Source organism: Misgurnus anguillicaudatus, unplaced genomic scaffold, assembly GCF_027580225.2.
Source record: "Misgurnus anguillicaudatus unplaced genomic scaffold, ASM2758022v2 HiC_scaffold_32, whole genome shotgun sequence".
NCBI classification, from domain to species: domain Eukaryota; kingdom Metazoa; phylum Chordata; class Actinopteri; order Cypriniformes; family Cobitidae; genus Misgurnus; species Misgurnus anguillicaudatus.
The window spans coordinates 3,067,762-3,082,266 of NW_027395282.1; the positions used below are offsets into that span (position 1 = coordinate 3,067,762).

The 14,505-nt window shown below is 38.6% G+C and overlaps 1 protein-coding gene across 4 annotated transcripts in view; it reads right to left on the reverse strand.

Annotated features, from left to right (window-relative positions):
• Positions 1–1,747: 1,747 nt before the first annotated feature.
• The window catches only part of LOC129453070 (uncharacterized), a 206,855-nt gene continuing 194,097 nt past the window's right edge, over positions 1,748–14,505 (reverse strand). Inside the window, exon 7 of one of the 4 annotated variants that reach the window (XM_073865617.1) lies at positions 1,748–2,779. In XM_073865617.1, coding sequence (XP_073721718.1) covers positions 2,754–2,779 — 26 coding nt within the window. In that variant the 3' untranslated portion in view covers positions 1,748–2,753. The remainder of the gene's footprint in view (positions 2,780–14,505) is intronic. The other 3 variants (XM_073865616.1, XM_073865615.1, XM_073865614.1) reach the window with 3 other exon arrangements.

Genomic DNA, 14,505 nt, shown 5'->3' on the forward strand with positions numbered 1-14,505 from the left:
AATAAAGTTTACTTTTGAAAGGGCACTGCCCCGGTGACAGCTGTACATTTTTTTGTTTGAATAATTAAGGTTTGTACTGACTCTTGTCTTATATCACTGTCTTAATGCAGTAAACAACACTGATGCTTTTCCCAAATGTCCAACAACCACAAAACTGTCATCTACTCAAAAGTGTTCATACCTTGAATGTGTAACAGCAGGATCAATGATGAGAGTCTGAAGTTCATGATGTAGTTTTGTAGAAAGTCACATAAGACCTAAAACTCTTTTCTTAAAAAAATAAAACATCATTGTGATGCTCAATTCATTTGACAGTTATTACAGTAAAATAAAACACAACTTTTCGTAACATTTCAAAGATTCAATACATATACATGTGAATACATACGTTCTTGTGGAGATCTTTGACTTCAACCGGTTTGAAGTTGTGGTAGATCATTTAATGATCTGATTATCGTACTCAAGCGGATGTTAAAGAAAGACTCTCCTTCACTTTTAAACACTTTTCATAGCATAATAAGAAGGAAAGCATTTTATAACATGCCTGAATTTTACATAATCTGATAACTATTCTTATCTTTACGTGTAGCTGTTATTTGTTGGAGAGTCCTGTAAACAGTGACGTGTTTACCATTTTGGGGGCCCTAAAGAAAGTCCAAGAAACTGGAGCCCCACATGCCCCAACATTGCCTGAAGGGTTTTCATTTGAATTGCACGACAGTAATAATGAGTATATAGAATTAAGTTAGACATATAAAAACAGATTTATTTTATTTTGAACTGCTTAACATAACACACATTTTTTTTACATTCAGACTGATCTAACAAACTGAACTAACAAACACAGACGTTGTAAGTTGGTTATTGGCTGGATTTGTAATGGGAATCACATAACTCTCATTTTCATATTGCAGAAACAAACTTACTGTGAGATACAACAAGCATATAGACGCCACTGCCTGTAAAAGATGTCTCTTATCTTTACTTCATCTTTTATGTCTCCAGCAGAAAAAAATCTAATCATTAATCTTCATCTTTTTACTGCTAGTGCTCTTATTCTTGAGTAACAGTCTCAACTCGATTCACAGGACAGATTATGTTTTATATTTTTATAAACCTGTTCCTTTCATTACTAATAAACTGAGACAGAAATAATCTGCACATTTTTTATATTTAGATTGAACTTGTGGGAAAACTGAATGTAATTGTTTCTCTGAAATTGTAAAACTTGTTAACAAAAATGTTCAATGAAGTAACATATTTAGAAAATTGTGTGCGCTCACTTAGTCTACAAGTTCGTAGGGTGTCACGTCTGTCATTTTTACGCTTCAAAGTGTGCTCATCAGCGCCCCCTTTGCCCCCTTGATGCTGTCTGCAGCAGGCTTTGTGCACTTTACCAACCCAGAAGCCCTTGCGAAAGAGCAGTCAGACCAATCAGACGACAGACACATAACACAAATATATTTTTTTAAATTCTAAAGACAGATTAAAAATGAGTGTCGTGTTCTTGAATCAGCATAAAAACTTGATCGGCTTTGCCACAAACCACTTAAACAGGATGAGACTGTGTGATAGACATCTCTGCCCAGAAAACCAGTTTATACCAGCTTCAGTTTAATACTAGATTAGACTTGTAAGCAAAACACATCATATCAGAGACAACCTCAAAAACAAGTGTAAAATTCACAACATAAACATCAATTCATGACACGGCTTTTTAATTTCCTTTTTAATTTTTTTAAAATGTTATTTAATTATTGTTTAACAAAAGATAAATAAAACACAAATGGTAAAAGCTCTTATGATCAATAGCATCACTTTAGTCCTTATAAATGTATAAATACAGCATTATTATGAGCAGTTGAAGTTGTAGTAGATCATTTAATGATATTATCTCATTTTCTCGTACTCAAGCGGATGTTAAAGAAACTCTTTTTGACACTTTTTATAGCATAAGAAGAAGGAAAGCATTTCATAACATGCTTGAACTTTACATATTTTGACAACTATTACATACTTTTATATTAAAAGTTAATTTATAGCTGTTAATTATTGCTCAGTCCTGTAAAAGATGTCTCTTATCTTTACTTCATCTTTTATGTCTCCAGCAGAAATAAATCTAATCATTAATCTTCATCTTTTTACTGCTAGTGCTCTTATTCTTGAGAAACAGTCTCAACTCGATTCACAGGACAGATTATGTTTTATATTTTTATAAACCTGTTCCTTTCATTACTAATAAACTGAGCCAATAATCTGCATATGTTTTATATTTTCTAAATTGGTATTTGGAGAAACTATTAAGAAATTAATGTATATAATTTAAAACCTATAAAACGTATTAAATTGAGCTGATGAAAACTTACTTTCAGACTTTCCAATGGACCTCATGTGGGTCTAAAAATAAGCAGCGTGTAAATGAGCTTAAAGGCTGGCAGACAATCTGGGACTGTGACAGTTTAATAAAAAAGCTCATTTACATCAGACACACTGATGGGCAACTTCTCTTCTTATTTTCGGCATGATGCTCGAGTCTGTTCCAAAACACGGCTCTGGTGTGCCCTTGTGTGCAAGTATCCCTAAAGTCTGCACTACATGATGTCATCAAAGTGTCGACTCTGAGGAAGTCCACAAGTTCAGGGTGTGTCATATCTCTGAAAGGCAGGTACAAAAAAGCTTTATTAAAACATTATAGTAGCAAACCTTCAGAAAGCCAAGCCTTGTTTTAATCAGTATCATACAGTTTTATGTATTTAAGCATTTGTTTTGTCCATCGTATCTGAAAAAAAGACACAAACTCAGTTATATTCAGGAAAGGCAGAACATTCAGAATTTGACTTTTCTGTGATTCTCAGATTTCAGTCTCACTGCAGCCGTTATCACAGCGCTACTCAGCAAATAACCATCATGACAGCTGTGTGCATATTTTCAAAATAACACAAAAGTTCTGAGTGATGCGCTATGACGTTCAGTGCCACTGGCAGCGCTAAAACACTTTCACTTTTGGTTGTGTTAGTACATTTAAAGTAAAGCTTGCGTTAGAAAATAATAATTCCACCTTGATTGTGTTTCCTCATCTTCTTTTTTAGGGGTTTCTCCAGTAATGATGGTACACAAAACAACGCGGCACACTGACACCTGACTTTGAAACCTGCAGAAGCTGTAATTTTGTAGCATCTCACTTCAATATTAATGATCAGCTATGAGTGCTGCACAGTGAGACTGAAAGTAGGTCAGTGATGATGTCATAGCTGAGAATAAACCAATCAGCATCAAGGACTGAAACTATCTATTTTATCATTTACACTGTAACAAGTGAAAAGTTGGATCTACTTAAAGTTGCAGTCGGCAAGATCGGTTCTTGTGGTGCTGCTTGAAGTCGAACAAGCCTAATATCACATTAATCCACCTTATATTGAACGCAGCGTGATGGCGGGGAGAACATTCACTAACAAACTTTTGATTCCTTGGCTAACAACCAGAGCTAGAAGAACAACCAATGAAAAGAAAACAACCAAGGAAAAGAAGGAAACGAAGATAGAAAGCGACCGTGCCTGTAATAAAACTAGGATCAATATCAGGCCAGCATTTGAAAGGTGGAGGGATCTATGAGCTTTTAAAGGGTTCAAGCTGGATGCAGAGCTTGCCATATTTCTTCTTGACAGGTAATTGTGCTTTATCAATCATTTATTGTATTTCTGAGTGTTATGTAAGTAATCTAAGTATGCTCAGGGTTTCCCGCAGCACTTTATAGTTAAGGCAGCCCGCCTAAGCTTGGAAATCCTACCACCTTAACAAGGTCGTCCAAAAAATAAAAAACACGGGCACACGTGTCACAATGGCTGAAATGAGGGAAAAACGTGTCAGTCACTGGAGGATAACTAGCCAGTACGTGTGTTCGTGAGAACTGTAAGTAGACTTATGTTTTGGGTTTATTTAAGCCTGTTATTGTATTAGTTTATAGTTCTTGCACATTTAAAGTAAGTTATCTGGTGATTTTGTTGTTTGACTTCTTCACCTGCTAGCTAAATTGCACGTGCCTGTTGATTCTATATAATTGTAGAGCGCTCTTGCTCACATTATTTATTTGCATTATTTACATGCGACAGTAGTTACACTCCATTAAGAAATGTAATAAATAGTGGGAAATAATCAGTTTTTACAATCTTCGCGCTATCTATCATCGTTCGCCGGACGTTCTACAACATTTTTTATTCAGGGAAAAAGAAAACCTTTTTGGGGGAAGACGTTCATCTAGCATATGGATAGCCATCGAGGTAAGATAATTATTCTAAACGATCTAAATTCTTTAAATACTATGATAATCTGTCAACTATTGGCTCGAAGCATCTGCAATTATTATGATAGGTGTAATGTTTTCTTATCAAGGCTAGTTGCGTTTACAGGTCTTATACGTTTGACAATTGCACGTGTTTTCTGTCGCATTGTACACAGCCAAATGGACTGAAAAACACAACCTTAAATTGCTGCATTCTTCATACGATGCAGCAGACCTACCCCACCGTACAGCCTTCATCACCCCCACAGCCCCCACCTCCAACGGCAGATCCCCCGCAAACCTCTAAACAGCGACGTAATGGGTGGAACCCGGAGTGGGCTATGGACCCTAAATATGCAGGGTGGCTGTACCACACAGAACATAGTGAGTTGATTATTATTTATTATTTATTTTATATAGGGCTGGAACGACGTGCGACCAAGTCGATTACGTCGATTACGTAATTACGTCGATTTGCCGGAAGTGCGTCGATGCGTCACACTGTTTACATTTATCATTTGAAACGATGGCGGCGTCAGCTCACAGTGATACGGTCAATCCGCCGTTAAACCAAACAGCCAGAACGAGGTCAAAAGTTTGGGAATTCTTCAAGCAAAGACCGAATAAAATGGTGCTCTGCACATTGTGCAAAATGGAGATGGCATACCACAGCAGCACAACATCTATGCACGAACACCTTAAACGAAAGCATCCTGGCGCTCTCCGACCTCAAAACGACGAGACGGCAGCGTAAGTATTTGAACTATTACTGTATGTTTTTACACAGCAATAGAATGCAGGCTATACACTATGTTGTGCTTAATACAGCTGCGTTTACATCTTTATTTAATACGAACTGCAAGGCGCCTGATCTGGGCAGTATGTTGAAACAGTAAATAAAGAGCGGGACATGTTTTATATTAATAAGAAGTTATGAAATAATCCGTTACTGTCACACGTGCATGTGACCGCGTGCACAGAAAGCCAGCTTTACTTTAAAGTAACAGCAGCGTAAACGCTGCTTATTAAATATTAGAAGAAAGTGTAATAAAATTGTACATTTACCTAATTTTCTTTGTTTGTCATGACACGGAAGGAGAGACAGGACGCAAAGGCAAAGTTCAAAATAAATAACATTTAATAATAAAAACACGAGGGCTGACATGGTGAATACAGGAACACAGGAACATCCAACACAAGGAACAGACAGGGTAGCAATGACAATAATCCGGCGACCGGTGTGACAGAACAAAGGCATATAAATACAAAGACAATTAAACATGACAGGTGTGGTGTATTGGCGTAATGAGTCAATGAAAGTCCAGGTGAGACGGATCAGTGCAATACACAAAACATGTCACGGACTAGACGTGACATAACCCTCCCCTCTACGAGTGGCTACCAGACACTCACATAAAACACAACAAACAAAGTCTGGTAGCGAGAGTCCAAGGGAGGGTTGGAGGGCTTGGGGACCCTGGCGAAGCCGGCAGCCGCCGGGATGAGACCAACAGAACGGTTGGCCGGACTGCGCCAGGAGAACCGGAGCGATCGCTCCGAGAACCGAGGCAGACGAATTACCCCCCTCCTGGGAATCGTCGACGATCAGATGCCCCCGGAAATCATCTCCCATCCCCTCGCGGAAACGGAGACCCTCGCTCGGTAGCCACCCCGGGGAAATGATCGGGCGTGGTCCGTTCCGGATCCCCCTGCGAGCAGGATGGTGGTCCTCCGAGGGACCGTCGACGACGACTCAACCGTTGGGGGACCGCCTGGGCCGATCCTCCTCCCACAGGAGCGAGCGATCGCTCACGGTGGTCCCCAAGAGACATCGGGGCTGATGAGGAATGAACCCTGATGTCACTACTCCCCCTCGACGAAACTCCTGGGGGAGCCGCCCTCCGTGAACTTGCTGCGTCCAATGCTGGCCGGATTATTCTGTCATGACACGGAAGGAGAGACAGGACGCAAACGCAAAGTTCAAAATAAATAACATTTAATAATAAAAACACGAGGGCTGACATGGTGAATACAGGAACACAGGAACATCCAACACAAGGAACAGACAGGGTAGCAATGACAATAATCCGGCGACCGGTGTGACAGAACAAAGGCATATAAATACAAAGACAATTAAACATGACAGGTGTGGTGTATTGGCGTAATGAGTCAATGAAAGTCCAGGTGAGACGGATCAGTGCAATACACAAAACATGTCACGGACTAGACGTGACATTGTTACATTGGTTTGGATAAAGTTTTGTTGTATTTTTAATAAAAAATACCTTTTGCTTTATAGCCACCTGAAAAACATTTCATTTAATTTCTATGGTTAAAATACTGTTGTGACAGTTAAGTTGAAGAGATGTTCAACAGCTACTGTTATCAGTCTCAATAGTGAACGCAGCTGTAATAAACACCTTTCCTAAAACACACCTTTGCCTGCACTGCATAAATCTTAACATTTGTAATTATTGTTATTGGTTAATTAATGGAAATTTCACATAGACTTCATGTTGAAATGTTTGTTTTGTTTCTCAGGAAAAGGCAAAGCTGTGTGTCCGATTTTTTTCAAAAACGGAATGCCACTGTATGCACACCCATTATGGCCGCTGGGATTACTGACAGCATTCTCAAAATGATTGTGAAGGATATGAGGCCTCTTTCGATTGTGGAAGGTCACGGCTTCCGTGACATGGTCAGCACATTATGTCCAGGGTACACGCTTCCCAGCAGGCCTCATTTCACTACATTAATGGAAAACAAATATGAGATGACACTTGAGAAAGTGAAAACTTCACTCAAAAAGGTCAAAACAAAAATCACTCTCACAACAGATGCATGGACAAGTATAGCCACTGAGGCATACTTGGGTGTCACCTGTCATTTTATTAATGAAAACTGGGAGCTGATTTCCTATAACCTGACCACAATGCCACTCGAAGAACGTCATACAGCTGAAAATATTGCTGGTTGGGTGGAACAAGCAGCAGAGAAATTTGGTATATCCATGGCTAAAGTGTTGGTTGTTGTACATGACAACGCTGCTAATGTTGTTGCAGCTTTAAGAATCCTGGAAGAGAGGCACAGGGTTACTTCACTCAGGTGTGCTGGCCATACACTGCAGCTAATCGTGAACCATGCTCTAAAGAATGCGCAGATCAACAAGACAGTAAGTGCTGCAAGATGCCTCGTAGAACATTTCAAAAAGAGCGAGCTGGCCAGCACCAAGCTCAAAGCCAAGCAGCAACAAATGGGTACTCCTCAGCATAATCTAACACAAGATGTATCAGTAAGATGGAATAGTACATTTTACATGATCAGTCGCTTGCTGGAACAGAGGTGGCCCGTGACAGCAACCCTTTCAGACCCTGAAGTCACACAGCGAGGGAAGCGCTACCTGGATCTGAAGGGTGATCAGTGGAGCCTACTTGAAGAACTCGAACAAGCCCTAAAGCCCTTTGAGTGTGCTACAGTCTTCCTAAGTGCACAGGATTATGTCACTGTTTCTGCTCTACCTCCACTGGTGAAGGGCCTTCAAAAGTCAGCACAGAACACCACATTTGAGACCACAGCTGTCAAGGCTTTTCAAGCTGCTGCGGCAGAAGAGATTGCTTCTCGATGGATGAAAGAGACCACATTCAGAGATGATGCACATAATGTATGTATTATTGCTGCTGCTCTTGACCCACGATTTCGAAAACTTAGGTTTCTGTCGGAAGAAGAGAGCCTTAAAGTGCAAGTCAAAATTCAAGCTCTTGCACTGCAACAAAAAAAAGTGAGAGAGAGGAAACACAGCAACTTAATGTGGAACAGGAGGACGCAAATGCCATACCCCTCGCTTCAGAGAGAAGGCCAGTGTCTCTGCTGGACACTTTGCTGGGTTTTGAAGATTCAGATGAGCCCAGCAACACTGAGGGAGACAATGAAAAAGGTAATGATGAAACTGAAAGTGTAATGGTGGGGAATGAGGTACTAATGTATTTTAGTGAACCAACCACCTATCCAAAAGAATGAAAATCCTCTCAACTGGTGGAAGGTAAATGAAGGAAGGTTTCCTATCTTGGCCATAATGGCAATACTTGTCTATTCCTGCAACATCTACCCCATCCGAACGCCTCTTTTCTGCTGCCGGAAACATTGTGAGCAAGAAAAGAGCAAGTCTGACTGCAGAGCATGTAGACATGCTTACATTCCTCCACCATCATTCTAGCTAAACATTTTTTTACCCAGAACTTCAGAAAAGTTCAATGTTTAAGTTGATGTTTATTCAGGTTTTATATATTTAATTTTGTGACTTTTTTATTTTCAGGTATTAATATATGCCTATTTTATTGTGCAAGTTAAAAAATGCCCATTTTGCACAGTTTATGTGGGGTGAATTTGTGTTTAACTTGTTAATGTGATCTGTTATATTTTCCTTGGCACTGCCACTTTATTTTTATTTTGGAAATGTTTGTTTGATTAAATAGGAAAATGCTTAATGCCGGCAACTTGGCATTAATAGCAAATGTTGTTACCTTTATTATTTGTCTATGAATTATATAAAATAATCCTTAGAATATTTTTGTTTATGGTGAATAAAGGCCATTTTGCACTTTATGTTGGGCTGAATTTATGCTGGATTGTTTTTATGTGATTTCAGTTATATTTTTCTTGCACTGCCACTTTATTTTCCATGTTGGAAATTGTTGTTTAATTTGTTAAAATGTTTAAATAAAATGTTGGCATTAATAGCAGATGTTACATTTATTAGTTGTCTGTGAAAAAAAATCATTATTATGAAAAATCATCATACATTAGATTATTCGACTAATCGAAAAAATAATCGATAAGACTAATCGATTGAGAAAATAGTCGATAGTTGCAGCTCTAATTGTATACTAAATGTTGAAAGTATTGCTATATTAAATGAGTTATTGCATTATTCCTAGGGATGTTTTGCAGACTGTGCTGGATGCATCGTCAAAGTGCATTACGTGGCCCCTCTCAAAGGCCTTTACAAGGTGTAACAAAAACAGGATTAGACTACTTGTTTTTCGTAAATATTTCAGATATACAGACAAGAAAGGACAGCTGTTCTGTCAATTTTTGGATCTTGAATCCATTCCAGATGGCACGGCCACAACTATTGCAGAGGATGTGAAGCAGGTGGTCATGATATAAAAATACCTGAAGACTAAACATTGTAGGCTAAACCAAATTCCTTATAAAAAAATGGATTTGGCACTAGGTGGCTATCACAAGAGAAGGCCATTTCAAATCTTCAGAGAAATCTGCCTGCACGGCTTGCTAGACTTGCTGAGGAGGTGAATATAAAGAAGGACCCAGTGGCACGAGGGTTGTACACATACTGTGCAACTTACAGATTCATTGCAGCTGTTCACATGCAGGCAGACATCCTGACCTACCTGACACAGCTTTCCAAATTGTTCCAGAAGGAAGATATTAATTTCATGGCAATCAAAAAGCCATGTAAGTTGTGATGTCACAATGATTTTTATTTATATAAAATCATGTTTAATTTGTATGTCTATTTAGGTTCCTATTACCATTGAGACATTAACTCTTTCACCGCCAGCGTTTTAAAAAAAAAGTTGCCAGCCAGCGCCAGCGTTTTTCATGATTTTCACCAAAGTTTAATGCCTTCCAGAAAATGTTCTTCTTTAAATATATAAACATACAATATACCAAATGAAAGAACAGACCCTCTGCTTTCAAAAAAAAAAAAAACGTTTCATCCTACCTTCAGTGGTTCTTCTGTAATCAGCTTATGAATATGGGTAGGTTTCTGCAAAAACACCACATTTTGAGCAAAAAACAGAGATAATTCCATTTTTGTGACGGACTTTTCATAGAGATCCCATTCAGAGCGATCTTTAAAACAGAGGCGGACATGCAGCCGCTTGCCATGGGGCAATACTTCCGGGTTTATAAAGTTGCGGAAGGGTGGATAATAGCGGTATTGCGGAAAGACGGAAAATCTCGTCAATGGCGGTGAAAGAGTTAAGGGAAATTAAAGCAGCAGGTGAACAGCAACCTGAGGGCTCCTTTCTAGGTCAGGTTAAAGAGAAGGTGACCCATCTTAATATTGACACCGAAGAAGAGAGGGGGAGACGTGTGGCGCCTCTTTCCAATCTCACCTTATGGGCACATTTTCAGACACAAGTAAGCAAGCTCAAGAATGAATAAACATTCTCTTAAATATTATTTATTTTGTCTCACATCTAATGTTAATAGGTCATGGAGCCATACATTGACAGCCTCACTCAGAACCTGGAACCCACATAAAATTTTCTGCGGGAAACCCTGTATGCTTGAACACGCACTGATGAGGACGAGCTCGATATGAGGTTGCTCGGTGGTAGTGTGGGAGGGGCATAAAAATTGAAAACATTCAAAATCATCTCAATCCTCCAAAGTTGCCGACTGTAGCTTTAAATAGTTACTTCAGTTGGTAACTAAAACTAGTTTTGTTTAACTTAAAATTTCACTTGAATTTCACAATAAGAAACAACTTATTTTTTTAGGTATTACCAACTGAAGTTATTTTTTAAGTTGATCCAACAGTTTACTTTTTACAGTGTAACAGTAAAGTCAGATGTATGATGAGATGTTGTGTTACCTCTTACAGTACAGGAATACTCTTGTAGCTCCTCACTGTTGATTGAGTCCAGGTACAGCTTGTTTAAAAATGTCAATCCATCTGTTACCTGTTTTCCATTCTTATACCAGATGTAAGTATGTTTGTTATCCAGAGTGCATCTGGTTAAACAGCTTAATATCACTTTTTCTCCATCTATCACAGGGTCTGGACTGCTTCTCACTCGTGTATCTGAGATTTCATATAACAGAGATCATGTCAACTAATTTTCCAAGTTGGGCCTCATATTTTTGATTTAGCTCGATTGATAAAGCATTACCTAAACCTCTAATCACAGTCGTGTTGATATCAGACTCCTACTCGAGCTATAATGCTTCAGTGTAATGAGTGCTGCACTACAGAGAGTTTATTATGAGCAGTTACCTGTAACAGTAAGATAGACTCCAGAAGAACAAGAAACTTCATCTGATGTGTTAGTGTTGATCCTGAACTGATATCTTCCAGTGTCACTCATGCTGGCATTTTTTATTCTCAGTGTGTTTCCCAAATACTCCACACGACCAGAAAACTGATGATCCTCATGTAGAGCCAAGTGTCTGTTTTGAAATTCCCAGTATGTTTCCTCTACTGTATATCCAGTGGGATGTGAGTATGAAGAGTGAATATCTACTGTTGATCCCACTAAAGCACAAACTCTTCTAGAGGTGTAAGTCACACCCCAACAGCTACCTGAAAAAATCACAAAATACTGCTGAAACATTCACAATCAATTACAAACACACTCATACTGTATATGAATGTTCTTCCATTTTAATTTAAATATTGTGTAAATGTCAGACTCACACACAGATAAAGTGGACCCTAAAAAAGACTTAGAGCAGAAATAACTGTCAGTGTGTCCAATGAATGATACAAATATGTTTTGTTTTTTTGTTAAATGTTGTCCATTCTTGTACCAGTGGTAATCATATTCAGAAGTTAAAGGGCAGGAGGAATCACAGCTCAGTTTTACTCGCTGTCCTGTAGATTCAGGATTCATCTTCACCTGTACACCTAAATAATCAAAACCTTACATTAGATGAGAAATGAAAAGAGTTTAACTGGACTGATGAGAATGTAAATGTACCTGAAACTGTTAGATTGACTGTGACTGAGCTGAGATGTTTAACTCCATCCTTCATAATGATCATGAGCTGATATTCTCCACTGTCTCTCTCTCTTGGATCTCTTATTGTGAGTCGTGAGTAATCTTTAGTGATCCTCTGATTCACTCGTCCTGAGTAATCTGAATCTAAAGTCAAATCTTCAGGTTCATCTTTGTTTCTCCAGTTTGTTCTCTGTTTCTGACTGAACCAGAACCCAGTTTTGATGTTGATGTTTGAGTAAAAACACTTCACTGTCACACGTGTCCCCATCACAGCACAAATATTCAATTCATCACAGGTTACATTAAAGTTATCCAATGTTAGGAACCCTGAAGAAGAAACAGTAACATTAATAATATTTCTAGCTTATCTGTATTTAACTTCATTAAAATGACAGAGTGAGATGAGAGATTCAGACAGTCCTATAAGGATATGAACCCTGATTCATCAATTTTGTTCTCAAACACAAATCTCTAAGTTCAGTTTTAAATATACAAACTCACTTTAAACATTTTAGAGACTGATCCAAATGGAGAATACAGCCTTTGGAGCAGGGGCGTAGCCAGTAATGGGCCAGGGCGGCACTGGCCCGCCCACATAACTCCCTGGCCCGCCCAGGCAAGTTTAATCAAAATAAATTTGTTTGTTTATTTTTATTATTCAAATGTATTTAAGAAAATATATTAATATAATCCTGATTTATTGTTGACCGGTGTGTGTATAATTTGCTTTCTAAATAAAATGGAGTTGTTAAAGCAAGTTGTAGTAAGCCTTCGGAACGTAATTGGTTGCTAAGGGTTCTAACAGGTAGACTCTGTGGGGAGCGACGGGCTCTGGCAGCCAGCCAGCTAACGTTGCTAACTGCTTTTTTAGCTAATACTAAAATTGCCACAATAATGGCTAAAGTTTCTTTAATGTGTTATTTAAAAAAGCTAGAGTTGAGGAAGACGATACGCCACTGCCTCCATCTGCCGAGTCCTACCAGCCCAGTTCTTCAGACTCATCAACCCACAAGGCGGCTAGTCAGGCGCGTTGGTGGCGCCGGTTGCCGCTTGCTCCCTGGCGGCAGTTCCAGTGCGCTCTCCGGTCAGACTGACACAGGTTGACCCGCCAATCTAACGGCAATTGATGAACCACGCACAACCCAATTTGAATCCACGAGTACTACTCGCCTCAAAAACCTGTGCCTTTTGTTTTTTGAAAAATAACTCTGTGACTCTTTGGACTATAATGAGATAATTTCTGTTTTCAACATTAAACCCAGGCGTTTGCGTCTTGTTTTGTAAAATGAAAACAACAAAGGTAAGCCTGTTGTTTAACTCATTTCCTTAATTTTTGCTCGGGAAGTGATTTAACTAAGTGGTGTGTTGTGTATAGATGTATGCCTTATAGGTTAAGTTACATTGTTTAATTTAAACGAGTTGCTATTTTTTGGCACAAAAGCTTAATTTCCACCAGGCTGATTGCACTGTATATGGTTGATTTAATATAAATTAGGCAGTGTGTTGTTATTTATTTCAAACTGTGCTCTGCTGAGAGTTTTCATTATTTCAATTTCTTGTTACTTTTAGCCTACTTTATTTCAGGTGAACTGTTTTTGCTATACTGACTAGCCTAAATAAGACTGCCTGGCCTGGTTTGTACCAGCCTTTATTGAGCTATGTGTTGGTTGAACACGTTTAGACAGTGTTTTATTATTGCCTTCGCCGAAAATTGCAAAGGAAAGATGTCACTGTTTTTGCAGATTTTCTATTCTTTTTTCTACTCTTAGGTTTAATTATTATTTAAGTCATTTTATTCTAGGATAAACTATTGGCCCACTCACTTTTGCCCCGGCCCGCCCAAAATACAATTTCTGCCTACGCCCCTGCTTTGGAGTACAGCGATGTAAATTAAATTAGACTAAACTAGTTTAAAATCTGACATACTTTTAAAAAATATATAACGAATTGAAGTATTTCAGTATAATAACAAAACTGTGTTTCATACCTTGAATGTGTAACAGCAGGATCAGTGATGAGAGTCTGAAGTTCATAATTTCTCTTTGTAGAAACTCACATATATCAGCTACAAAACATTAAACAAGAACTTTTCTTATTGCTGATAAAAAACACAATGTTAGTTTGACTGTGACTTTCTCAATCGGATGCAAAAATACGTTGTGCACATGCGCAGAACATTTGCGCTCCAAGTTCACGTATTATATTTATGAATCTCGTCACAGAAACACGCATCAACAACAGCATTAATGGGGTCACGCGCTAAATTCTGCAGCGTTTGTTTATAATTTTAAAACATTAGGCTACTTAAAGCAATAAAACAGCGTTGTGACTTTTGAAAAGTGTGTTTTCATTACCTATATCAGAAAACTTCTTAAGAACAACTCCAACTCAGTTTTGACTTGTATACATAGTAAAGCGTGAACTCTAACGAGAGATGCTGTCGCGAGCGTTGCATTGCCAAGTCCTCTGCTTTTT